This window comes from Physeter macrocephalus, chromosome 14 (assembly GCF_002837175.3).
Source record: "Physeter macrocephalus isolate SW-GA chromosome 14, ASM283717v5, whole genome shotgun sequence".
Lineage (NCBI taxonomy): Eukaryota > Metazoa > Chordata > Mammalia > Artiodactyla > Physeteridae > Physeter > Physeter macrocephalus.
This window is the reverse complement of record NC_041227.1, coordinates 63,673,329-63,698,908: the sequence shown is the minus strand read 5'-3', so window position 1 is coordinate 63,698,908 and position 25,580 is coordinate 63,673,329. Positions and strand designations below refer to the sequence as shown.

The 25,580-nt window shown below is 44.3% G+C and overlaps 1 protein-coding gene across 3 annotated transcripts in view; it reads left to right on the top strand.

The window, feature by feature from the left end:
* COG7 (component of oligomeric golgi complex 7) overlaps positions 1-25,580 on the top strand; it is a 78,227-nt gene that overhangs the window by 23,563 nt on the left and 29,084 nt on the right. For all 3 annotated transcript variants that reach the window (XM_028498749.2, XM_007105657.4, XM_055090714.1), the window contains exons 7-13: positions 1,725-1,923; positions 7,520-7,647; positions 8,579-8,733; positions 13,669-13,785; positions 15,904-15,969; positions 21,579-21,765; positions 23,382-23,522. In XM_028498749.2, coding sequence (XP_028354550.1) covers positions 1,725-1,923; positions 7,520-7,647; positions 8,579-8,733; positions 13,669-13,785; positions 15,904-15,969; positions 21,579-21,765; positions 23,382-23,522 — 993 coding nt within the window. The remainder of the gene's footprint in view (positions 1-1,724; positions 1,924-7,519; positions 7,648-8,578; positions 8,734-13,668; positions 13,786-15,903; positions 15,970-21,578; positions 21,766-23,381; positions 23,523-25,580) is intronic.

Sequence of the window (25,580 nt, the reverse complement as noted above, 5' to 3'; positions counted from 1 at the left end):
GGCCCAGCGGCCATGGCTCACGGGCCCAGCCGCTCCGCGGCTTGTGGAATCCTCCCAGACCAGGGCGCGAACCCGGTTCCCCTGCATCGGCAGGCGGACGCGCAACCACTGCGCCACCAGGGAAGCCCTGTTGAGTATTTTTGTATGTGTATTTATAAGAGATATTGGTCTATAATTTTCTTTTCTTTTCTTTTAGTATTTGCCTGGCTTTGGTATCAGGTTAATGACGCCCTCATAGAATGAATTAGGAAGTGTTCTATATTAGTTTGCTAGGGTTGCGATAACAAAGTACCATGGAGTAGGTGGTTTAAAGAATAGAAATTCGTTCTGGAGTCTAGAAGCCCAAAGTCAAGGTGTTGCCCGGGTTGATTTCTTCTGAGGCTTCTTTCCTTGGCTTGCAGATGGCAGTCTTTTCCCTGTGTCTTTCCTTTATGTGTGCCTGTGTCCTAATCTCCTCTTGTATAAGAACACTGGTCAGATTGGATTAGGGCCCACCCAGATGACCTTATTTTATATTAATTGCCTCTTTAAAGACCTTACGTCCAAATATAGTCACATTCTGAGGTACTGGGGGATTTGGACTTCAATCTATGAATTTTGGGGAGACACAATTCAGAATATAACATGCTCCCTCCTCTCCAATTTTTTGGGAAGAGTTTGAGAAGGATTGGTATTAATTCTTTTAAAGTTTGGTAGAATTTACCAGTGACGTCATTTGGTTCTCGTTTTTTCTTTATTGGGAGGTTTTTGATTACTGATTCAGTCTCCTTACTAGTTATAGGTCTATACAGATTTTCTGAAGTCACTTTTGGTAAATAATATTTGTAGGAATTTTTTGTCCATTTCATCTAGGTTATCCAGTTTGTTAGCATACAACTGTTCATAATATTCTCTTATAATCCCTTTTATTTCTATAAAATTGGTAGTAAATGTCCCAACCTTCATACGTGATTTTAGTAATTTGAATCTAATCTCTTTTTTTTTTTTGGTCAGTCTAGGTAAAAGGTTTGCCATTTTGTTAATCTTTTAAAAGAACTAACTAATGATTTTGTTGATTTTCTTTATTGATTTTCTGTTTTCTATTTCATTTACCTCTGCTCTAATCTTTATTATATCCTTTCTTCTACTAGCTTTGGGTTTAGTTTCTTCTTTTTCTAGTTCCTAAATGTGTACAGTTAAGTTATTGATTTGAGATATTTCTGCTTTTTTAATGTGTGCATTTGCAGCTATAAATTTTCCCCTTTGCACTGCTTTTGCTGTATCCATAAGTTTTGGTTTCCATTTTCCTTCATTTCAAGATATTTTCTAATAAAAATGTGAATTGATTGATTTTATAATTTTTAAACTTACACTTATTTTGACCTTAGTGTTGCATAAGAACAGTCTTATATCTTGTTTCACATTTGACTAAGTAAATCTGTACTTAAAACAGGGGTCCCCAACCCCAGGGTCCATGGCCTGTTAGAAACTGGGCCGCACAGCAGGAGGTGAGCGGAGGGCAGGGCCAGCAATAGACAGAAAGTAGCCAATTGTCCTGGACAGGATGCAAGGCTTGCTAGTTTACTTGGCTTTCTGAGCATGTTCACATGGGTGCTGAGGAAAGCTTGGGGCTCTTGACTAGACCGCTTTCCAGCTTGGAAGGAACCCTTTGAGCAGTCCAGGAGCCTGCTTCTTTAGAAGATCTGCTCCAGTGTGCTAACACAGATACCTCTCTCCCCCTGCAGGTTTTCAGGAACCCCCACGAGGTGGTGACTGTGCTGCTGATTCAGACCCTGGGGGCCCTGGTGCCCTCTCTGCCCATCTGCCTCAGCTCCAGTGTGGAGAGGGCAGGGCCCGAGCTGGAGCTCGTCAAGCTGCTGGAGTTCTACGACGCCACCACCCACTTCGCCAAGGGATTGGAGATGGCCCTGCTCCCCCATGCAGGTAAACATCCTTCCTCCCAGCTCACGGGCTTGTTTTTACTTGCTCTTTTTGAAGCTTCTGGGGCCTGGGTTTGCTTGCCTTTTCTGGTGACTGATTTTACAGAAATGCAAGGGATCAGTGTTTTCCTTCTCAACAGATATGAAAACCTTTTCCATGAAAACATTGCCATTATGGAAATAATTGTTGCTTAATATATTGTTGCCTAGCTCCAGTGCTGCCTAGGTGGTTTACACACTCTGGGGAAGTGATAGACACTTCTGCAGGGGCTTAGAATGTAAGAGGCAGGTAGACATTAGTGGCAACGAGTTGGCAGTGAGTTACACTTGGGAGGGTAGTGTCCTCTTCCTTTCAAGGCATCACAGAACCTTGGGTAAGTCAACCTAAAAGGTAAGTTTAAGAGAACAAATGGATTAGAGGAGCTTTTTGATAGGACAACAGCAAGTTTTTAAGGGCAGGGGTGCTGCATTAGGACTAAGGGTGGCTATAAGGAAAATGGGCTTTCCCCAGCTGCCATCTGAGAGCAAAGCACTCCTTCCCATTTGGGCAAACAATGCCTGGTGTGTTGCATTTCCCCAGCTGTTTCCCATCTAGGTTAAAAGCATCATAAACTTTTCAGTCATACAGACTTCATCATGAATGCTACCGTCAAATCAGGAAATCGCTTCAGGAAGGCCTGCTTCTGCCGTTTGGCTGCTGTGTGTCACCGACTTGGTTTACTTAATAGTTATTCTCTTTAATTACCTTTGTGTGTAATTACCTCGTACATTCCTGGGAGTGTGTTTATTGTTGGAGTTCCTGATGACTCATCGGTGTTTTTGGCACACTAACTGGTCAGGCCCTGGTTGTGGGATAGGCATGGTGGATGTGGCCTCCAAGGGACCTGGATGCTGTGGTCCTAGTGGCTGAAGAGTACGTAGGCTGAGCGTCCTGTGGAGCAGAGTGGAATGAAGGCAGGGCAAGGAGCAGGTTGCTTTTCTCTCACTGGTGATGGACATTATTGAAGAAGAGAGAACCACCCTCTGAAGAATCAGATACAGAAAATGCTTTGTTAGTCAGCCATGGAAGTTTAGATTTTTAATGATTCCTACTGAGGTTTTCAAAAAAGTATACGTATTTTTTAATTTAAAAATGCTTTGGAAACACACACAAAAATAAAAATAAAAGAGTAAAAATGATCCATAATCTCATGACTCAGAGAAGGCCATGGGAACATTTTATTTCCTCCCAGTAATTCAAATATAATTATACATTTTCATAAATAAATATAAAATATATGCATATATAAATATATGCATATATAAATATATATGCACATACATATTTAAAAATATTAGTTTTTGAAAAAAATTTTATTTATTTATTTTTGGCTGCATTGGGTCTTCATTGCTGCACACGGGCTCTCTCTAGTTGTGGCTAGCAGGGGCTACCCTTCATTGCGGTGTGTGAGCTTCTCATTGCAGTGGCTTCTCTTGTTGCATAGCATGGGCTCTAGGCACGCGAGCTTCAGTAGTTGTGGCTCGCGGGCTGTAGAGCTCAGGTTCAGTAGTTGTGGCACACGGGCTTAGTTGTTCTGTGGCATGTGGGATCTTTCTGGACCAGGGATTGAACCTGTGTTCCCTGCATTGGCAGGCAGATTCTTAACCGCTGCGCCACCAGGGAAGTCCCAAAATATTAGTTTATATGATCTTATATTCTCTTTTTGGCTCAAATTAATATAATGAGCATTTTTCATGTTATTAAATATTTTCCTAAGACATGGTTTTTAATGACCACTTGATAACTGTGGCTTACTTTAATTTTTAAATCTGCTATTATAAATAAAACTATTATTAACAATCTTACGTATTAATTTTGGATTATTCCTTGGGATAAGTTTGAAAATTACAATTGCTGATAAATGAAAAATTTAAAGATGTTTGTCACATTTTGCTCTTTAGAAAGTTTCTACCTGTTTTCACGTCCATCTGTAGTAAATGAGGCTGCTCGTTGCCGCATGCCCTCGCCAGCACTAGGCTCTATCTTTTTTTTCCCTTGCCAGGTTCTTAGACAGTTAATGATATATTATTTTAATTTTCATGTCTTTGATTACTAGCCAGTTTGAAAATTATATTATAAAAAGTTATATTTTTCTCTTGAATTGCTTATTCTTTTGCTTCTTTTTCTGTTTGAGGGTTTAATCTATTTCTGGTTAATTTATAAGAGCAATTTATTTAAAGCAATATATTATTAAATATATTATAAAAAGCAACAAAGTATTGTTATAAAAATTCATGATATAGCTATCTGTAACACAAAATGAAAGTCTCCTATAATCCCGCTTGCTAGAAATAGCCACTGTTAAAAATTTGGTGTATATTCCCTAAATATTCTTATATAGTAAGGATTTTTTTTCTCATTATCAAGTATATTGCAGATATATTTCCTAACTTTCTGGTTTGCCTTTAACACTTTTCCATTTTAATAATTAATAATGTACATAGTATAATTCAAAATATATAAAAGGTTATGCAATAGAAAGTCAAAAAGTTAAATAATTTCTTGACTTTATAGTTAACAAGCAATATGTATTCAGTATAGAAAAAACCAGAAAATACAAGGAAGGAAAAAGATCATGCTCAACCAACTGTCCAGAAACAGTATTTTGGATTATATACACATGCAAATTTTGTATATGAGTGTGTACTTAAATGTTTTTAATAGAATATTTTATTATCATTATCACCCCCCATTTTATATTGATTCAATATTGTCATCCAAAACACAAATTTTCCCAGTTCCACAAAAGTCTTTATAGCCGTTTCCCTACCTCCCATTAAAATCCAGTCAGTGTACATGCATTGTCTTTGATTGTCCTGTCTCTTTAATCTCTTTTAATCTAAAACAGTCATCTCATCTTTTGTCTTTCATGACATTGACGTCTTTGAAGCATACAGGGTAGTTTTCCTGTAGAATGTCCCATATTCTGTAATTATCTAATTGTTTCCTTGTGATTAGATTTAGATTAAACATTTTTAGTAAGAATACTACATTGGTGATGATGTGTACTTCCTATGGCATCACATCAGGAGACACATAATGTCCAATTATTGGTGATGGGTTGGATTAATCACTTGGTAGTTGTACCTGCCAGATCACTCCATTGTAAAGTTACCTTTTCCTCTTTGTAATTAATAAGTATCTGTGGCGTGATATTTTGAGCCCATAGGAATATACTGTTCCTTAAGAAATATTTACCTAGTGACTTTAGCATCCATTGGTAATCCTTGTCTGAATAAACTTTTACATTGCTGATTATAAAATGGTAATATTCTAATTCTCTCATTCCTTTTACATGTATTAGCTGGCATTCTTTTTTTTAAAAAATAAATTATTTATTTATTTATTTATTTTTGGCTACGTTGGGTCTTCATTGCTGCGCACGGGCTTTTTCTAGTTGCGGTGAGTGGAGGCTACTCTTCGTTGTGGTGTGCAGACTTCTCATTGCGGTGGCTTCTCTTGCTGCGGAGCACGGGCTCTAGGAGCGCAGGCTTCAGTAGTTGTGGCACATGGGCTCGGTAGTTGTGGCGCACGGGCTTAGTTGCTCCACTGCATGTGGGATCTTCCCAGACCAGGACTCGAACCTGTGTCCCCTACATTGTCAGGCAGATTCTTAACCACTGCGCCACCAGAGAAGTCCCTTGCTGGCATACTTTTGTGAAGAGGAGATTTTTCTTTCTCTTTAATATCACTATGAACTCATTGGATTCTTTTTTTTTTTTTTTTTTTTTTCGTGTCCCCTGCATCGACAGGCGGACTCTCAACCACTGCGCCACCAGGGAAGCCCTGGATTCTTTTTTTTTATTCATTGTATTATGATCCATTATTTTCATTATTCATTTTGATGCTCGAATTATTTCAAATTTGGTCCGTGGTTGCCCCTTCAGGCTGGCTCCTGTATCATTTTGACACGTCCCTATCAGCCTTTGAGTGCTTTACTGTTTTTTGGCACAAACTGTTCCAGGAACACTTTGTACTTTCTCTGCCTCAGACCTGGAATCAGCCATTTTCTCGAGGAGCTTGGTTTCTTCTCATGGGAAATGGTATTTAGAAACCAAGATCTGGCACCAGGGGTGCTTATTGTTGCTGGGCTATTATTACTTCCTATGCCCTTTGTGGACAGAGCTAGGAAATACATAGTTTTTTAAATTACCAGTTTATACCGATAACTTCCAAATCAAATGCAACACCAATAGATTTTTACCTCTTGCTGTTCTCAGTTGCATCTCTTTTCTCCTACAGTGAAAATTCTGGTTCTCATCAACAGTGTGTGAGTGTGTGCGTGTGTGTGTGTGTGTGTGTGTGTGTGTGTGCGCATGTGGGGTGTGTGTGTGTGTGTTATATACACATACAGTTATTTTTCATGACCCTATTATGGATAGGTCAAAATATATTTAATTTATTTATTCAACTACAAATGGACTAGTTCTAGAGTGCTGGATGCTGAGGACGCTATGCTAAGCAAAACCAGACACAGTCCCTGCTCTCATACAATGTATATTCCAGTGGGAAATAACCAAATAGTCACACTAATGAGTGTATAATTACAAAGTGAGATGAGTACTTTGAAGAATAGCAGAATGGTTCTAGGAGAAAAGCAAAATGGTTTTAAGCAAATAAAGATGATTGAGACTAGCAGACTTGAACTTAGTGAGTACTGAAGGAAGAATAGGAGTTAACCAGATGAAGAGGGATAGGGAAGAACAAGGTCCTTTCAGACAGAAGTAGTAGCAGGTGGCCAGAGGGGAGCTTTTGAGGAGCTGAGAGAAGGCTAGAGGCTCACGGAATTGTGAAGGAGGCTGAGTCTATAGAAGTAAAAATAAAAGTAGCTGGCCTTTATTAAATGCTTACACATGCTAGACACATACTATTTTACATAATCTCCAGTTAAGCCTTATAAAATTGATGCCATTATTAATTTCATTTTATAGTTGAGGAAACAGACACTGAAAAGTTAAGTCATATGCACACAGTCACCTAACTAGGAAGCAGCAGAGCTTCAATAGAAGCGCCTTCACCCTTAACTACCACCCTCTTTCACCTCCGGAGGTCAAACGATGCAGAACCTTGTAGGCTATGGAAAAGATTTTGGATTCCAACTGAAGAGATAATTCTTAGAAGTTGAATTGCTGTGCCATAGAATATGCACATTAAAATTTTTATGTAGTTGAATATAGGAATTTTTGGAATGCCTAGTGTATGGGCTCCAGATGGAAAGTGTTCTTTCTGCAGAGCCTTTTCTCTGTAGCAGTTCTTGAGCTTGACCCTGAGGAGGGTTATCATTTGAAGAGGTTCTTGACTCTGACGGGTTGTAGGATTAAGGGGATTGGTATCTTTAATAGTGCCTTAGGCACATAATACACAAAGCTCAAATTTATCAAAAGATTTACTGATGTGATTGCTTCAGCTTCCATGAATGGTAAAAGCAGATGAACAGGAAGTAGTCACCCCGAAGATGCAATAGGAAAAGTTCCAGTGGAGGTCCTTTCACCTGTTGTTTTTCAGCAATTTATTTCCAATTCTTTGTTCATTATTGCATTTAATTTCTGATTCCCTGAAGATGAGCAAACCCTGGTGAAAGTCGTGGAGCTGGTGGATGCTGTGTATGGTCCGTACAGGCCCTACCAGCTGAAGTATGGTGACATGGAAGAGAAGAGCCTCCTCCTCCAGATCAGCGCGGTGCCTCTGGTAATGGCATAATACCGGCAGTGGCCATTCGGGAATCATTCTGTTTGCCAGGCTCCTAGGGTTGGGGGTGGGTGGGATGCATCAGAGAAGGTGTGAGGTGGCATTAGGAATGCAAAGAGTGGGAACTGATGTGCAAACACTGGGCTCTGAGTGCTTCCTGGGCTCTTGTAATCCAAATGTAAAATGAGACCACAGATATGCTACCAGTTTTTTATTTAAAATCCTCTAGCAAAACTTAGAGGCTTAAATCTTCTGGGGAGTAAGTTGATTATCCCCCTGATTCAGTCATTAGCACACAGTCTTTTGTTTAAGGCAGCATATGCAAATGGACACAGGAGCTGAGTATTCATGGACAGTACTCTAGGGCCAGGTTCACCAGGTGGGCACCAGAGGGGAACTTCCATTGTAAATGTTAAGGTTGCCTAGCATGATGTGAGTTGACATTTAAGGATAGATCTTACAGTAGTTAAAACCTGCCGCCTCCCGCCGCTTTTCCGTTTTCTAAGTACGTACCTAGAAAGTCTGTTCCGCTCAGTTATGTTCTTGCTCCTGAAGGAAACATTTTCCTTTCACTGCATTCTTTTGGAGCGTGTGGTATGGAGAATTCAAATCCTAGCTTGAGAGCCAGAGGGAGAGATGCCATCTTAAATCACAGAAAAAGAGGAAAGAGATGAAAAATATAAAGACGAATATAAGGATTTGACCATGCTTTTTAGCCAGGAGTTTATTTCTGTGATCTCACTGACCACTTAGACTGTTCTTCCCTAGGTCAGGCTCTTAAAGAGCTGTCACAGTTTGGGACTGCATTTCTGTTGCACCTAAGTGATTTTACTATGAATGAGGAGGTTTGGAGCTCTCCCCATCTTAACGTTGTCTGTTCATTTGTTCTTCAGTCTGAGGCAGTTTTTTTTAATCTCTGTTTGCTGACCAGGAGCGTGGGGAAGTCATTGACTGTGTGCAGGAGCTGAGCCACTCTGTGAACAAGCTCTTTGGCCTTGCTTCTGCAGCCATTGACAGATGCATCACATTTACCAACGGCCTGGGGACCTGTGGCCTGCTGACAGCCCTGAAATCCCTCTTTGCCAAGTAAGGTTGGGGGAGTGGGGTCAGGGCCAGCCTCATTGGAGAATGATGTCTCTCCCAATTAAAAATGAGTGTGTCCTGTATTCCTGCCATGAACGCGGGAGAGGCACTTGCACCTGAGCCCAAGGGGGTGTTCTTAAGGATGTTAAGAACACTGTGGCACGTTTGTAATGGTGGAGCATTTGAAGCAACCTGAATGTCCATCCATTTGGAAATGGCCAAATAAGATACGGTATATTCATATGAGGGGAGTTCCCTATGTGGCAGTTAAGGTGTTAATTAGATCTATACATAACAACATGGATAGATCTCAAAACATACTGCTGAATGAATGAAAGGTTGCAGAATACTTTATAGTCTCATGCAGTGTGTGAAAAGAATATACAAAAAATAGAGTATATTTTCTGTAGCAGGGTTCGGCAAATTTTTTCTGCCAAGTGCTGGATGGTATGTGTTTTAGGCTTTGAGGGCCTTACAGTCAACAGAGACTTTCGTAGTGCACTGCCCTAGTAGTAGAAAAGCAGCCAGAGACAACACATAACATGAGTGGATGTGACTGTGTTCCATTAAAACTTTATTTACAGAAAACCAAGAGTGCCAATTCCCATTCTAGATCTTTTTTTGTCACTTTAAAATGCATTATATATTCCTATAGCGTAGAGGTCAGCAAACTCTAGCTCATGAGCCAAGTCCATTTTTGTAAAAGTTTTTGTAAAAGCTATATTGGAACGCCACCATGCCCATTCACTTACCTATGGCCTGTAGATCCTCACTATCAAGTTAGAGTTGAGTAGTTAGGACAGAGACCTTGTGACTCTCAAAGCCTAAAATACCTGGACCTTAACAGAAAAAGTTTGCTGAGCCGTGATGTGGAAGGTTAGGCAACAAACTCAAAACACTGGTTGTCTTTGGGGAGATGGGGAGGGACTAAAGTGTTGGTCATAGGGGATTTAGCTTTATTTGTTATTTTCTGATTTTTTAAAAAATTAAAAATATAAATTAATTTATATTTAAAATGTAATTAAAAATATAAAATAAAAAATATATAAAATCATGCTACGTGAAAGAAGCCAGTTACAAAATACCACACGTTATATGATTCCATCTATATGAGATGTCCAGAACAGGCAAATCTGTAGAGACAGAAAATAGATGAGTGGCTGCCTAGTGCTGGGGAGAGGGGAGTATTTGGAGGAGATGAGGGATGACTGCTAAAAGTTATGGGCTTTCTTTTCGGGATGATGAAAATTGTTCTAAAGTTGATTGGGGTGGTGGTTGCACAACTGGTTTTTGTGACTACCCTAAAAACCTTTGAATTGTGTGGTATGTGAATTAAATCGCAATAGAGCTGTTAAAAGAAAGAAAGAAGGGGAAACCAAAATTAAGTTTACTTAGAAAAAAGAAAAAGAAATCAATATAAGGCTGGATTCTCTGACCTGTGTAATTGAGACGTAAGGGCTCTCAGGAGGTTAGATGCTTTAGTCTCTAGCTTATAGACAAATACATTCTTAGGCTCTCCAAGAAATCTTGTTCTAGAATGAAGTTGCCACGAGTTTCAAGAAACTCCTCATATTGAACTGAATGCTCTTTTGCTGCCGTAAGTTTAGGGAGCTCTTGTCATTCCAGAAATGCTGAGCATACCACTGTGAGCTCCGAGGGTCCTTGGACCCAGTACCGTTGGTCACTGCCATGGGTGGTCTGCACCTTCCAGGGTGGCTCACAGGAAGGCACTGAGGGCTGCGAGATCACGTCCCCCGTGTAAGACAGGGGGAGCCAGGTGAGCCCAGACATGTGCCCCAGGAAGAGAAACATCAGCAGCAAGTTTAATCAAATAAAATTTATCTCTTTCTCTCTTTGCCACCAGCTGGGATCTTGTGGATAAAATAATTTTTTTTGAGATCTGAAAATTTTATTATAAAATTAAAAGAGTAATGCTTCTAGAAATACATATATATTTAAATATGAAAAGGTGTAAAAAGGTGAAAGTCTTCCTTCTTTCCTGTGCATCCTTAGGCAGTCCTCAGGAGTCACAAGTTTTAAACATTTTGCTTTGAGTCTTCTCATTCTTCTCTCCAGACTTTAAAGAAGCTTTTTTTGTTTATCACCTTTAACTATTATGTCTTGACGCAACTCTGGAAGGTGAGGAACTGAGCCTCCTGGAGGCTGGTGCTGTCTCTTATCCCCTCTCCTCCCAGCTCTTGTTGGCGATATTTTCACTTTTAGTTCTTCTGTTGGTTACTTCAATTACTTCGTTTTAAAAAGTAATACAAATCCATGTTAAAAATTCAAACTGTACAAGAGGACATATGATGAAACCAGGTCACCTGCTCTAGAAGGGAAGGTTTTGAAGCTACCAAGACAGCTGATGTTTATAAAATTAGGGAAATGAGGATGATGCTAACTTGCCCAGGGTTCAAGCGGGACCTTGTTCAGGAGTGGGGAGGGTTTGGGGATGGTGTTCAGGAAGGCGGGGGTAGGGAGGATGGAGGACGCAGGCAGAGCGGGCGGAGACTGGCCTAACTTGGACTCTGCTGAAGCTGTAGAATATAGCTGCTGATGGGGTGTTGCAGGGTGAGGGGTGTTACAGCTGTGACGGAGCCTGGGCCCTGGAGTTGTAGCCACCTGGGCTCAGATCCTGTCTCGGGCACTTACTGGCTGGGACCTTGGGTGGGTTAGTGTGCCTTTCTGAGTCGTGGTATCTTTTATTTGGGTAAACTGATGGTGATAATATCTCCTTTCCATGGTGGTTGTGAATACTGAGTGCAAGCGTATAATTAAAGCACCTAGTGCAGCAGCTCTTACATGGTAGAGACACTTGGAAACGTGTATTGTGAGAGAGTCAGAAGGTTTTGGTACAAATGCCATAAAAATGTGATGTGATACACACATCACGTGTGAGCCCCGCTATGGCTAAGCAATCACCCCCCTACCTCCCCCTGGCCCCGCCTCAGTGCTCGGCGGCTTCTCACTGTTCTGGGGACTCTGTCGAGAGGTTCTGTGGAGCTCGTGCCTCGTTGGACGGGGTGTTCTTGTTTAACGTCCTTCAGCTAAAGCACAATTAAAACGTTCTTCAACAGCTCCCTGTCAGTGTGTCCTGAGGGCCCTCCCCCTCCCCCAAGGAAAGCTGTCACCTCTCTGGGTGCAAAGGGAAGGTGCTGTCCGTGGCTTCGTAGCTTTTCAGCCCTGTGTGAAGGGAGCAGCAGCGGCGTTTGTCCCTCAGGGGAGCGGCCCGCAGCAGTTCCTTCCACTTGCTTCTGTGAATGGCCTTTCTCTCCACCACACAGACTTACTCTTCAGAGCTGTGCCCTGGGTCATCACAGTCCACTGTCCTCACTAGAGCTCATGGCTTGGGAAGGGAGAGAAGCGAGACTTCTTGTGATGTATGCAGGTGTCGTGGGTTTTAGGGAGCCTGTTGGCTCCCATCCACCCCTGTCCTCCTTACCACACCCTCCCAAGGACTTATGTGTTCATGTTCCAAGAACTCTACAGCTGGCCCTCTGTATCCAGCGTTCCTTATGGAGCACGTGACCATCCACCCCTGTCCTCCTTACCACACCCTCCCAAGGACTTATGTGTTCATGTTCCAAGAACTCTACAGCTGGCCCTCTGTATCCAGCGTTCCTTATCTGTGGGTTCAACCAACTGTGGATCAAAAACATTTCAGAAAAAAAATTTCCAGAAAGTACCAGAAAGCAAAACGTGAATTTGCTGCATGCTGGCAACTCTTTATGTAGCATTTACATTGTATTTACAATTATTTACATAACATTTATGTTGTGTTCGGTATTATAAGTAATCTAGAGGTGATTTAAAGTGTATGGGAAAATGTGCCTAGGTTCTATGCAAATACTATGCCATTTTATGTAAAAAACTTGAGCATCCATGGATTTTGGTATCTTTGGGGGAGGAGGGGGGCCAATCCTGAAATCAGTCCCTCATGGCTACCCAGGGAGTACTATACATAAAAACGATACCACTGCACATCAGCTTTCATTTTATACTTTTCAGGCAGCTTTTGTGTCTGCTATTTCATTCGTTTCATTTTGTTTTATCATCATGACAGCTCTGTGGGGCAGTACAGAAGTCATCATTAAGTCCATTTTAAAGATGAGGAAACTGAGGCCCAAAGACACCTAGGTACTTGCAGTGCAGGTCTGTCCTTGACTCAGGACCTATTTCTGGATGTCTCCTTTATGCCCAGGTCTGTGTTAATTCCTGGGGATACAATTATGATGTACAAATGGACAGTCCCTATTCTCCCAGAGCTTCTAGTCTGATGACAGCAATAAACATTAAACACATACATTAAATAAGCTATTTAGTTAGACTTGTGTTAAGTGCTGTGAAGGAAAGTATGTGGTATAGGTGGGAGCAGACAGCAGTCTGTGAGGGAGGGTTTTCAGTTTTGAGTCCAGTTTCGTGCTCCTGTACCCTCGAAGTCGGGCTCTTGCCTGCCATGGAGCTTGGCTGTTTAATCTAAATTCAAGGATTTGAATGCTACAGAAGTACCCTGGATATCAGTGAACTGCCTTGTGGTATCCTAGGTGACAGTTGGGTATTATAGTGGGACCATGACGTTTTAAAACAGTTCTTTGAATCAGCTTCCAAAGAAATGCCCCTGTTAGGATGAGGGAGTAATTAACCAGCATCATCTCTCACCTGGTTGGTCACAGAGTCTTGGTCTTAGTGGCCATCCCCTTCCCCCCTCATCTTGAGCATCTGTTAAAGCCGCTCTGCTGGGTGAGAAAGACAGTCTTGCCACATAGAGGAGACCTTTTTGTGGTCAGAGCTTTATAAGTAGTGACAACCCTTGGTAGGATAGCCTCTGAAGGTGCTCTCAAGGTCATTAGCAGTTTGTCCAAAGCTGTATAATTCCAGGTGTCTCTAGGTCTGAGGAGTTTATGATGATACCGCTGTCATTTTTCTCTTTCTCCATAGGTATGTGTCTGATTTCACCAGTACTCTCCACTCAATACGAAAGAAGTATAGGCTGGATGATATTCCTCTCAACTCCCTTTTTCAAGAAGATTGGGCGGCTTTTCAGAATTCCATTAGGTAAAGTGGGGGTAAACATGCATAATATAGTATATAAAAATGATAAATGTGTGTGTAAGGCGTTCTTTTTTTTCTCTCTTTCACTGCGCACCCCCCCCCTTTTTTTTAAAGCAAATACTCTAGACTCTGAAAACAAGCCGATAAACAAAAAAAATAAGCCAAACCAAACAAACACCAAAAAGACCCCTCTTGCTCTTAAAATATTTTTAAAAGTTCTTTATGAACTCATCTCTTTTGGTGACTTAAGTTTTTTTATGTTTGGTTTGAGATTTTTTTTTTTCCGCTTAGCCTATAGTTTCTACAAACATAAAATAAGTTAGAGCTTTTATTTTAGAAAATGCACCGCTGTTTGGATCCTGTTTCTGGATCTGTGCCACAAAACTAAATGGGAAGTCAATGCTATTTGGCCTGAAAAGAGCCGTGTAAGAGTTCCATGAAAGGCCTTGAGGTGACCCTCCCAAGTCGTTGTTGACAGACAGATTCTGGCGTAGCCTGTGTGACCTGTGGGCCACTAGGTAGACACCCTGTTGCCCTAAGCCCTGAGGTCTGGTGGGAGTGTGATTGGCAGTGGCCTGAGGAGTTTGGCCCTTGATGTGTCCAGCCTGAGGGAATGCCCTGGCAGTCCAGTGGTTAGGACTCCGCACTTCCACTGCAGGGGACACGGGTTCGATCCCTGGGCGGGCAACTAAGATTCCGAATGCTGCACGGCGCGGCCCAAAAAAAAACAAAACAAAAGACGGAAGCTCTGGAAGCGCTGGGTCTGCATCGTCCCAAGGCTATGTGACCCAAAGCCTCGGTTGACTAGGTGTATGTTCTCTGTTGTGCTGTGGTTCTCCCACTCCTATAAGGTCTAACAGCTGTACTATCAGCCTGAGATAAAAAGCGATCTAGAAACTTCTTTTCCTTCCAACCATTCTTTGCAGGCATACGTTCTGAAAAGGCAAGCTGCTCTCCCCCCACTTACATTTCTTGCCTGACCCCCGGCCTAGGTGGTATGTACAGAGTGCCCATGGCACATGTGGGTCTCAGTGCAGATCCAGACCCTCCAAAAGCTGTCTTTAATCAGGGTAAACCTGGGGCCTCCCAGGACCATTTGGAGTGTCTCCTCATGGGCTCTGATCTGAACTTTTTTTTTTTTGATGAAATTTAATGTTCTAGATGCTAATATCCCTTATCAGCTGCAGCAGCTTGGTACACCAGAAAATATTATGCGCAAGGTTGTTCTCTTGTAACTGACGTGAGTGGAATATTTCACTTTCTCATAAACCTTTCTTATGATGGAATGCCTAGATATCCTGGTGATGATAGACACTTTTAGAGAAAGTTAAAAGTTAACTAGACCTAAGATGTTTTTAATCCTTGGATTTGTCCTGACATTATAGTTTGGTGTTGAAGGACTCAGTAGCTGGAGTTTGAGGCCTAGCATAAAATTACTTGAAAATTAAAGGATTATTAAACACAGAAATGATCATTCAGGCTTATCTCTGAGAAACAAATGGATTAATCTTCATCTGCCTTTCATGTGATCAGAGAGAAACAATTCTAAGATCAAAACAGTTTTCTATGCCTGGCAAATAGCAGGCAGCTCACAAATATTAATGAATTTTGGTTTTTAAATTTTAGATACAGAGAGTTTCCAACCCATTTTATTTGTTTGTTTTGTTTTGTTCTGTTTGTTTTGCTTTTTTGGCCACGCCGTGCAGCTTGTGGGATCCTAGTTCCCTGACCAAGGATCGAACCCGTGCTCCCTGCAGTGGAAGCGTGGAGTCTTAACCATGGGACCTCCAGGGAATTCCCTCCAACCCATTTTCTTAAGGACAGAGCCCAAAAGCAACCTCAGTATTTTTGGAAATGTAAAATTATTTGAGATCATGTTGGATAGAATTGTGATTCATAGCAGAGAGACCCATGACAGGAGGATATTAGAAGGGACCAGCATTTCCCTTTTACATGAATTACTAATGAATGGAACATTTCAGGTGGGCCCTCAAATGGTTAACTGCTTTCCCACAGCCCAGCATACCACCAAAAGGGGTGAATAGTTAGAATTTTTATGAATGGGACAATGTTTGTCCTGTCTGCATTCCAGATACTTGAAGTGCTTTTGGTTTTGTTTAGGATAATAGCTACCTGTGGAGAGCTCCTTCGGCATTGCGGGGACTTGGAGCAGCAACTAGCCAACAGGTAGGAGAGGGCTGTGGGCCAGTCCCTGGGCTCTCAGCTGGGGAAAACCTTGATAGAGCACGCAGCACAGTCTGAAGCCACAGAGCTTGAGGACTCTCTGTACCTAGGGTACGAGGTGTCGGTACTGTCACCATTCCGCATTTATTGAGCACCTAAAAGGAGCAAGGCTCTGACCTCCTTGGCACATAATTTTAGTTAGATGTGGAAGTTTCAGCCTAAATGAGGAAGCAGTACATGTTGTCTCCAAATTATGAGTGGGCAGGGCTCCCACTGCATGTTTGCAAGTCAGTTATTGGGAATGGAAAGTTATAGGCGGTGGCGAGGTCCCCGGGGCCAGCCCACAGAATCGGGATGAATCCGGCCAGCCTGCCTTCTGGGTTCTGCAGTAGGATTCTGTGCTGCGGAAGCCGGTGTGTGTGTCAAAGGAGGATTTCTGGGGTCAGGCCTAGGAAAGTCCCTCCTGCCCCCTCTCCATTCTGATACCTGCCAGGGCTTTTACACTGCCCCGAAGTGACCCCATTGGGACCTGCTTTTCCCTCCAAGGGCTTCAGGCTTCCCAAATGCCCTCACTTCTTCAGCGGAATCTCTGATTGCCTTGGTGCAGCTGCTTTCTCTGTTCTGCAGGAATTCAGGGGAAGAAGTCTGTTTCCTACAGCGGTGTTAGGGCCTAGCAGCAGTCCCTTCACCTCTTTCTGGGATAACTCTTTGTTGTCCTAAAGTCATCTCTGCAGGAGGGAATTTCTGGCAGTGGTACAAAGTGAAAAGGAAGCTGAGGCCTCGGGACTGGGTGGGACTGGGTGGGCGGTAGGGCTGAGCTGCTGGGGAGGGTCATCAGACCAGCCGCAGGGTCAGGGCTCTGAGTTGGTCATTTCTTCTCCTCACCACTCTTTGTCTCCTTTCATTTCTGAACCCATGGGTTGCCTTCAAGTCCCAAGATTTTTCAGCATGGTTCTCATTATGGGGAAAGCCTTGCGGGGGCCAGGAGTGCGGGGGCGGCTTGGAATGGGCAGCTGTTGCAGTTCATAACTCCCAAACAGCCCAGCATAGAGCTCATGTGACTTCTTGGAATGAATAGAACCAGAGCACCACAGGCATACAGCGGAGTGTGTATAAATAATATAAATGATGAAGTAAACGCCCCCTTCCTCCCCCCCCACTCCCACACACACTTATGCTTATGTTTATATGCACGTGTGTGCGTACAGACAGACACAGACACACACACACACACACACACACACACACACACGGTGAGGGGAGCCTATGGCGGAAGGGTGAGTAGGTCTGGGTTCACGGAAGGCCCCTAAGAAAAGGTGAAAATTTGACATTTATATATTTAAAAGAAAGGCATGTAGCTTATTAGTTTCTTAATTACGGTGGTAATTACAGCCTGGGCCCAGCTCAACAATTAAAAGTTCGCGAGTGTACAAAGTATTAAAAACTGAAAATCTACTCACCCCAAAAACGTTTCTTGAGAAGAAACGTTAACAGCCCCCCTGCCCCCATCACATTTGTTGAGCTCTGCCATAAAAGGCTTTACATGAATTAATTCCTTAATCCTCCCAGGGCATCCAGAGGGATAGGTGCTATTCTTACCCCCGTTTTTACACATGAAGAGACATTGAGGCATAGAATTTGGCACCGGTAGTAACTTTTTAAGTAAAGGAAATTATCTGTGGAAAGAGCTGTGTCTGAGGTGATGCAACTAAGAGGCAGTGATCTGAACCTGGACATCAGCTGAGTCATCCCGAGTGTGTGAGTATCACCTCCACACTGTCCTTCCTCACAGATGAGTGTCTGTCCTCAGACTTGGGTTTCTCTGCATATATATCAGACGTCTTTCCATATCAGAACGTATAGACTTGCCTTAATCTTTTAATGAAGATGGGTATTACCTTCTAAAGGGTAAGGAAGGATCTGGTTAAGAAGGTGAATGGGGGCATGACAGGTAAAGGGTGAGCCCCTCTAACTGCATTTTGCAGCCCAGAGAGGCTGAGAGCCTGGCCCGAGCTTTGGTGTGAGATGAGAACAGATTGGGTGTATCCGAGGGAGCCTTTTTAAGAGGTGACGTCATTCTGGAAGCACTGAGCCTGGAAAGGGAAAAGAGTAACAGTCATCATCTCTGTTCCCATCAGGGAGCCCATGCGTGTGGCTGCCACCTATAAAGCTTATCTTATCTCCCTGTCAGTTTCACTGGCAGACCCAGACTGCAACTTAGGACCACTCCCCTCGGGTGGCAGAGGCAGTAGCTCGAAACACTGCAGATTACTTCAGCGACAAGAGTGACATTGGGTACTGGGCTTTTAAGATCCTTACCTGTTTGCAGACAGGGATCGTTTTGTGATTAGTGGGGCGAGTAAAGCAAGGTTGAGTTGGGTGTCACCCAAGGGATTTCTCTTGTACTTGGGTGACATACGGGGAGATTGCTATGGTTCCTCTATACTTTTATGGTGCCCACCACTTATTTTTGGAACAGTGGTATTTTCATTAGGACAAGGTTTTAGTGGGACAGTTCAGTGGGACAGTGAGGTTTGGGGAATCCAAAATAAATGTCCAGGTTCCTATGGCTGAGGAGTGGGCAGCAACTTTTCCAGAAAAGGAGATGAGTTGAGGAAGGAGATGGAATTGGGATGTTAGTCCCTCCCTCCTCTGCTCATACGCACTGCCTTCTCCTGGCTCAGCAGGTAGCACAGCACTGGCACATAATGGACTCTCCTGTTAATCTCTGAGCTTCTGAGGGCAAGCTCTATGTTTAATCATCTGATATCGCCAAGACCTGGCTTAGAGCCCATTGCAATGATGAGAGAACGTTTCTTTTTTTTTTTTTTTCCTTTATTTTTGGCTGCGTTGGGTCTTCGTTGCTGCGCGTGGGCTTTCTCTAGTTGCGGCGAGGGGGGCTACTGTTCGTTGCGGTGCGTGGGCTTCTCATTGCAGTGGCTTCTCTTGTTGTGGAGCACGGCCTCTAGGCGCACGAGCTTCCGTAGTTGCAGCATGTGAGCTCAGTAGTTGTGGCTCGCGGGCTCTAGAAGGCAGGCTCAGTAGTTGTGGTGCACGGGCTTAGTAGCTCTGTGGCACGTGGGATCTTCCTGGACCAGGGATCAAACCGTGTCCCCTGCATTGGCAGGCGGATTCTTAACCACTGCGCCACCAGGGAACTCCTGAGAAAATGTTTCTTAATGAATGAGGAAATCAAGTGTTCATTTTGGTATGGTTTAGTTCTCAATAATAGGAAATACATATAATGGGAAATCAGATTCTAATGATGAGGTCATCTGATGGTGACTGGATGAAGAGGAGGCTAGGGAAAAATTCCATTAGGTCCTTAGGGTTGGAGCTACATTTATTCCAACATTTAAAAATATTAGATTTGGTTTTTATTGTAGAGCACACTATTGTGACATTTTAAAGTATAATTTTTTAAAAAATTAATTAATTAATTTTTGGCTGCACTGGGTCTTCGTTGCTGTGCGCGGGCTTTCTCTAGTTGTGGCAAGCAGAGGCTACTCTTCATTGCGGTGTGCGGGCTTCTCACTGCGGTGGCTTCTCTTGTTGCGGAGCACGGGCTCTAGGCGCGCAGGCTTCAGTATTTGTGGCACGCAGGCTCAGCAGTTGCGGCTCACGGGCTCTAGAGCGCAGGCTCAGTAGTTGTGGCTCACGGGCTTAGTTGCTCCGCGGTATGTGGGATCTTCCCGGACCAGGGCTCAAACGCGTGTCTCCTGCATTGGCAGGAGGACTCCTAACCACTGCGCCACCAGGGAAGTCCTTTAAACTATAATCTTTAATACTCAAAACATTCCCAACATAACTGTTTTTCTTCAGCTTGGATGGCAGACTGATGCCACTTGCCCCTGGCAGCCTGAGACTGAGACACGTATTGCAGTAACCCCAAGAAGGAGAGCTGACTTCCCGGAGGGCAGAAACGAAAGCTCAGCTGTCAACTTCCTGCTCATCAAACCCAGGGTCACCTGTTAGTCAAAGAATAATTATGGAGCACCTGCTATGTGCCTGGCACTGTGCTAAGTGCTGGGAATTCAGAGATGAAGACCACTCTGTGGTTTAGCCTCACCATCTAGTGTGTAAGAGAGGTGAAGGCTGGTGAAGTTAGAAGACTGAGTGCCTGGGGGGAAAGATTGGGCAGAGGAGATGCCCCTGGGACAGGTCCTTGAAGAAGGAGTAGGATTTTTCCAGGTGCACCAAGGAGGGGAGAGCATTTCAGATCACGGGAGCGTGCGAGCAAGCCACGCAAGGGCGTGAAGCATGGTGTGTGGGCTGGGGGCGGTTGGCATGGTAGCGGGAATGTTTGTAAGGATACGGGGGCTCCAGCGATGGAGGGCACTCGGGGCCATGCCTAGGCATTTTTAGTTTTATCTTGGGGAGCACTGAAGGATCTTTGGGAAAAAGACAAAATCAGATTTGCATTTTGGAAAGATCATTCCAGTAACCCTTAGGAGGACAGATTAAATGGAGTGTGGAAGGGAAGGCAACTATGATCCAGACAAGAAATAGTGAAGACTTGGAAATAAGGCAGCGGCAGGGACAGGCCACAGTTTCACAGAGAAGAGACGCAACCAAAATTACCGGTAGGCATAACCAACAGGGAAAACTGTAACTTGACCTTAGTGGCAGAGGCAGGTGGCTACTTGTGTCAGCAGTGGTTCCTGAGGAAAGTCCTGTCCCCAGGATTTGTTTGCAAGTACAGGCATTTCTTGACAAGCTCATGGGATTTGTTTTTGAAGAAGTGAGTGCCTACAGGCTGCCATGTCCAAAGTGACCTTTTTTATAAGAAATTATGGTAAAGGAGGCATTGGGGAATTAGGCACGGTTGGGATGTACTACAGTGTCTAGTCTTCTGGCTACACAGGTTTGTATAATTCTGTACACATTTAAATGTATAGGCTGAATGGTGAGGTTGGGCTAAGGAAGAAACAGAGAGGATTTTCAGCATCCGTCAAGGGAGGTCATCCTCGTTGGAGACAGAGATCCTGCTCCCCAAGCAGCGCCAGAGGTTGAGCATCCCATAGCACCTCCTCCAGGCATTGTTCTTTCTCAGGAAAGCACGAGGTTCTCTCAGTAGATCTCTCTAAACCTCAGAAGTCAACTTCATGGTGCCGATGAACACAAACACCACACGAGCCCAGCGTGTGCGAGAGAGTGAGTCCTGTGTGTAGAGGTGTGCAGCGAGCTGCTGTCACTCTTCTCCAGGGACACTGTCGTGTCTCGTGCCTCTGACTGTGGTGCTGGTGGCTCCCCTAGCTTTGACTATTCCAAAGAGTGATGCTAATACAGCTCATATATAGAAAGTGCACAGTATTCCCAGATTGTAGTGAATTGGCGGCTGCCCTGTAGGCTGTGCATTATATTAGGAAGATGGCATATTCTGTTAGAGTGAGTGTTAAATAGGAAATAATAACACCTGGTGTTTATTGTGCACCTGAGGTCCAGCTCCCTCCTAAAGGATCAAGGTCGTCTCCATTTCCTTATAAAATGGACCCTAAATCAGTCTGCCTCATGAGGATATCCTGGGATTTAGTAAGGAGCAGTCTGAATGCTCCAAGAAGAAAATTCCATACAAATAGCTCAGGGCATAATGGTCATTACTTTCATTACAGGATTTTGTCCACAGCTGGGAAGTATCTCTCTGAGTCCTACAGCCCTCGGAGCCTGACCGGTTTTCAGGATAGCATCTTGACAGACAAGAAGAGCTCTGCCAGGAACCCATGGCAAGAATATAATTACCTTCAGAAAGACAGCCCTGCCGAATATGGCAGTTTAATGGAAATACTCTATACCCTCAAGGTATGAGACCTGACTGATGGCATTCTTGCAAATGAAAACTTTTCCCTTGTCACTCACCCTTTCCCTAACCCAGGCTTTCTGCCCCTGTGTGTGGGCCCTGGGCTGTGGCATGCCCTCCCACCTCTCTGTCTCGTTTATGTTGGGGTTTTAAGAAGCTAATCATCTAAACTGGGGTCGAACCAATTGAAACACAGCTGCAGGAGGAGTTGGATAAATGGAGCTTTATTACTGACAAGAGGTAGGCTGGAGAGTGTGGCTCTCGATCTGCAGCCGCGGGAGCTCGCTGTTCTCTCCAGAGTTAGGCCCGTCAGCAGGGTGGGCGGAGCTGGACGGCCCCGGGCCCCCACGCGGGCACAGCACCCCCGTACGGAGTGGCTGAGAGAGGACCGGAACTCCTGTACTGCCTGGGCGTGGGCAGAACCTGGGAAGGTGGACCCCAACCCAGGAGCCAGGGGAGGAGCAAGGTGGGGAGGAGCCAGGAGCGCCCCTCGAGTGCAGGTTCTTCCATGTGGCAACACGACGACGTGGGAATCAGCGTTCCCTCCTGGCTGTTCCTTTGGCTTAAACTCTTCGTTTGTCTACCATAAAATGGCCCTTGACTTTGAGCTTTGGGCCTCTTGGGGTCCAGGGACGGGGGAACCTCCCGACAAATGGAATGAGACACACGCTCCCTGGGAATGGCCTCAGGGTTCTTAGGGCCGCGGCCTCCTTTCCAGAGCCACCCCCCACCCCCAGTCTGATTTGAACCTCACTCTCTTGGTGATAAGCCAAGGAGGTACAGCTGTTCCCATAGCACCAAATTCAATCTGAAATTATCCTGATGGGCCACGAGCTCTGGAGGTGACTGCACAGTGTGCCTCCGGATGTGTCTGAGGCCTCAGCGTTGCCCTCCCAGGGTCTCCCCCATCCCTCTGTACCTTGACCCACCAACTGGCTGCATTTGAGCTTGACAAACACTTCTTGAAGCCATTCTGCAAGTTCATTCATCCGTGCTTCTGTGATTACGTTAAAGCAACTCTGTTTATCTTTATTGCTGATCTGATTTGTGTCTGTTTGTTGTAATCAGTTCATTTATAATAGCAAAACTAAGGTTACATTTTCCACGTCTGTATTTTCTCAGGCTGTTTGGAATACCTCGGGACTCACACAGGTGGTGCGTACTCTGGTGTACAGCCGAGTATAATTGACCTGACCTCACTGGGAATCAGGGCTCTGTCTATCACTCTTGTTTCTACATGACACTTCTGATCATTTTTTCCTTCTTCCTCTATCCCTGAGGGACAGTCACAGGTTAATTTTTCCTAAACTACCAATCCATGAGCTTATATTAGCTTAAATGCATCAGAGTCACCTGGGAAAGTGAATGAAAACTATATCAATAGTTTCCTGGGCTCCAGAACCCCCCTGGATCCAGATTCAGTAGTTCTGTGGTAGACCCTGGGTATCTGTAACTCAGCGTGCTCTCCAGGGGGACCTGGGGCACAGCCAGGTTTGGAAACCACTGTAGTAGAGAACCCTCTTACTATTTTCCTTTCAGTGGCATTTCAAAACGCTTAGCTAATACCTTGGTTGGATTCAGGGCATAACTACCTGCCTTCTGCATTTCCTTGTCTTAGGAAAAAGGGTCGAGTAACCACAACCTGCTGTCGGCGTCTCGAGCGGCTCTGACTCGGCTTAACCAGCAGGCCCACCAGCTGGCTTTTGATTCCGTCTTCCTGCGCATCAAACAGCAGCTGCTCCTCGTTTCCAAGATGGATGTAAGTTTCCCACCAACTGGAAAACGTGCCCCTTCACCCCCCCAGCCTAGGCCTAAAGTCCCCTTCCCCGAGCTTTGGGTGGTGCCCCCTCTGACTCTCCTAGGCTAGAAGTCCAGCTATAGAGTCACTGTTCCCTTGCAACTCATTGCTTAGCGAGACTGTCCTATCTCAATTGTAGTTACTGTGATGCTGTGTTTTCAGACTGTTTCTTGGGATTATTACTATTGCTTGATTAACTTTCACAGCAACTTAGCTGTGCCCTCTCAGGGAGAAGTAAGGGAGATTATGTCCCACTGGAAAAGTCGGGGCCGGTCAGAGGAGCTAATTGTCTGATGGGGTTGAATTGTTTTTGTGCCAAACATTTGTGGAGACTTGGTTCTGGAACTTTATTCAGGAGAGTGCCTTACTAGATTTGATCTGGTGTTTTTGAGGAGAGTTTGAAGGGTTCTGCTCTTTTCTGTCCTTGATACTCTTTCTATTTGGCGATTCTTAGAACATCTCGCTTTCCTTGCCTTGCCCACTCTTCTCTTTTCTGGTTGTCCTTACTCCTTTTCAAGGAATTGCCTATCAGTCCTGTTTTCTCTACTGGCTCTGATGTTCCCTGGGTCCAGATCTCATGACTTTGCTTTCAGATTTCTGAGACAGTCCCCTGATTAATTTTTCTCACTGACTCCTCAAGTCTATCTGGATTTGGCTTATTTTAAAGATAGTCTTGGGAATTCCCTGGTGGTGCAGTGGTTAAGAATCCTTCTGCCAATGCAGGGGACATGGGTTCGATCCCTGGTCTGGGAAGATCCTACATGCCGCAGAGCAGCTAAGCCCGTGTGCCGCAACTACTGAAGCCCACGCACCCTAGGGCCCACGTGCCGCAACTGCTGAGCCCGCATGCTGCAACTACTGAAGCCCGTGTGCCTAGAGCCCATGCTCCGCAGCAAGAGAAGCCACCGCAGTGAGAAGCCCGCACACCGCGACGAAGAGTAGCCCCCGCTCACCACGACTAGAGAAGGGCCGCACGCAGCGACGAAGACCCAATGCGGCCAAAACAAAACAAAACAAAACAGTAAAGATGGTCTTTTGGGAAAGATCCAGTGATGGGCTTTTACTAACCAAGAGATCCTTTAAGGAAGTCCTTTGCTTTTTGCTTCCCTCTGGAAAGCATACTAGGCCGGGAGCCAAGGGCCACTCGCTTTATTCACCGTATGATCTGGTTAGGTCTGTGTGAAATGCCGTGAGATCTACTCCAACCAGATTTTGCACTTCTGGCCTGGCTGGGGCAGGGCTGTGTGTGGGGTTGGTGGTGTGGGGCCCCTGCTGTCACATCCTAGTGGAAGTGCCGTCGATGGAGCTGTACCGGGCATCGCCTCTGCGTGGTCTCGTTGGGTCACACAGCTGAGGCTGTTACCTCCTCTGTGAGCCTCATCTCCTTATCTTTAAAATGGGCATACAGTAATTCTCACCATATGGGTATGTGAGGATTAAGTGAGATTGTGTATATGATAGAATTTAGCACAGCCCCTGTCACAGAGTAGATGCTTAATATGTGGTGGTTTTCTTTTTTTCTGTGATTCTCAAGAGTAATGACAGTTTTTAAAAATAGAAAATACATATATTCGTTTTCAGAAATTCAAGCAATATAGGAAAGTACAAAGAAAAAAAGCAGTAAACCCCTTCAAAGTCCCAACGTCCAGAAATCATCAAGCCAGACATCTCTTCCTGCCCACTCACATGTTGAAGGCTGGACGGGCATTGGTAGGGAAATAATCCCTAGGAAGAAATGGAATTGTGCTACACATGCTGTTTTTCAAAAAACATAAAATGTGTACAATATAAATGTTATTTGAATTTAACTAGAAAAAGAAGATAAACGAAACCAAAGGAATGGTTGAACTTGATTGAGATAATAGTTTCTTCACCATGAAAGATATCAGTTCCCAGAAGATCTCTTCAAGATTAAGAAAGAAAGATTATGGGGCTTCCCTGGTGGCGCAGCGGTTGCGCGTCCGCCTGCCGATGCAGAGAAACGGGGTTCGCGCCCCGGTCTGGGAGGATCCCACGTGC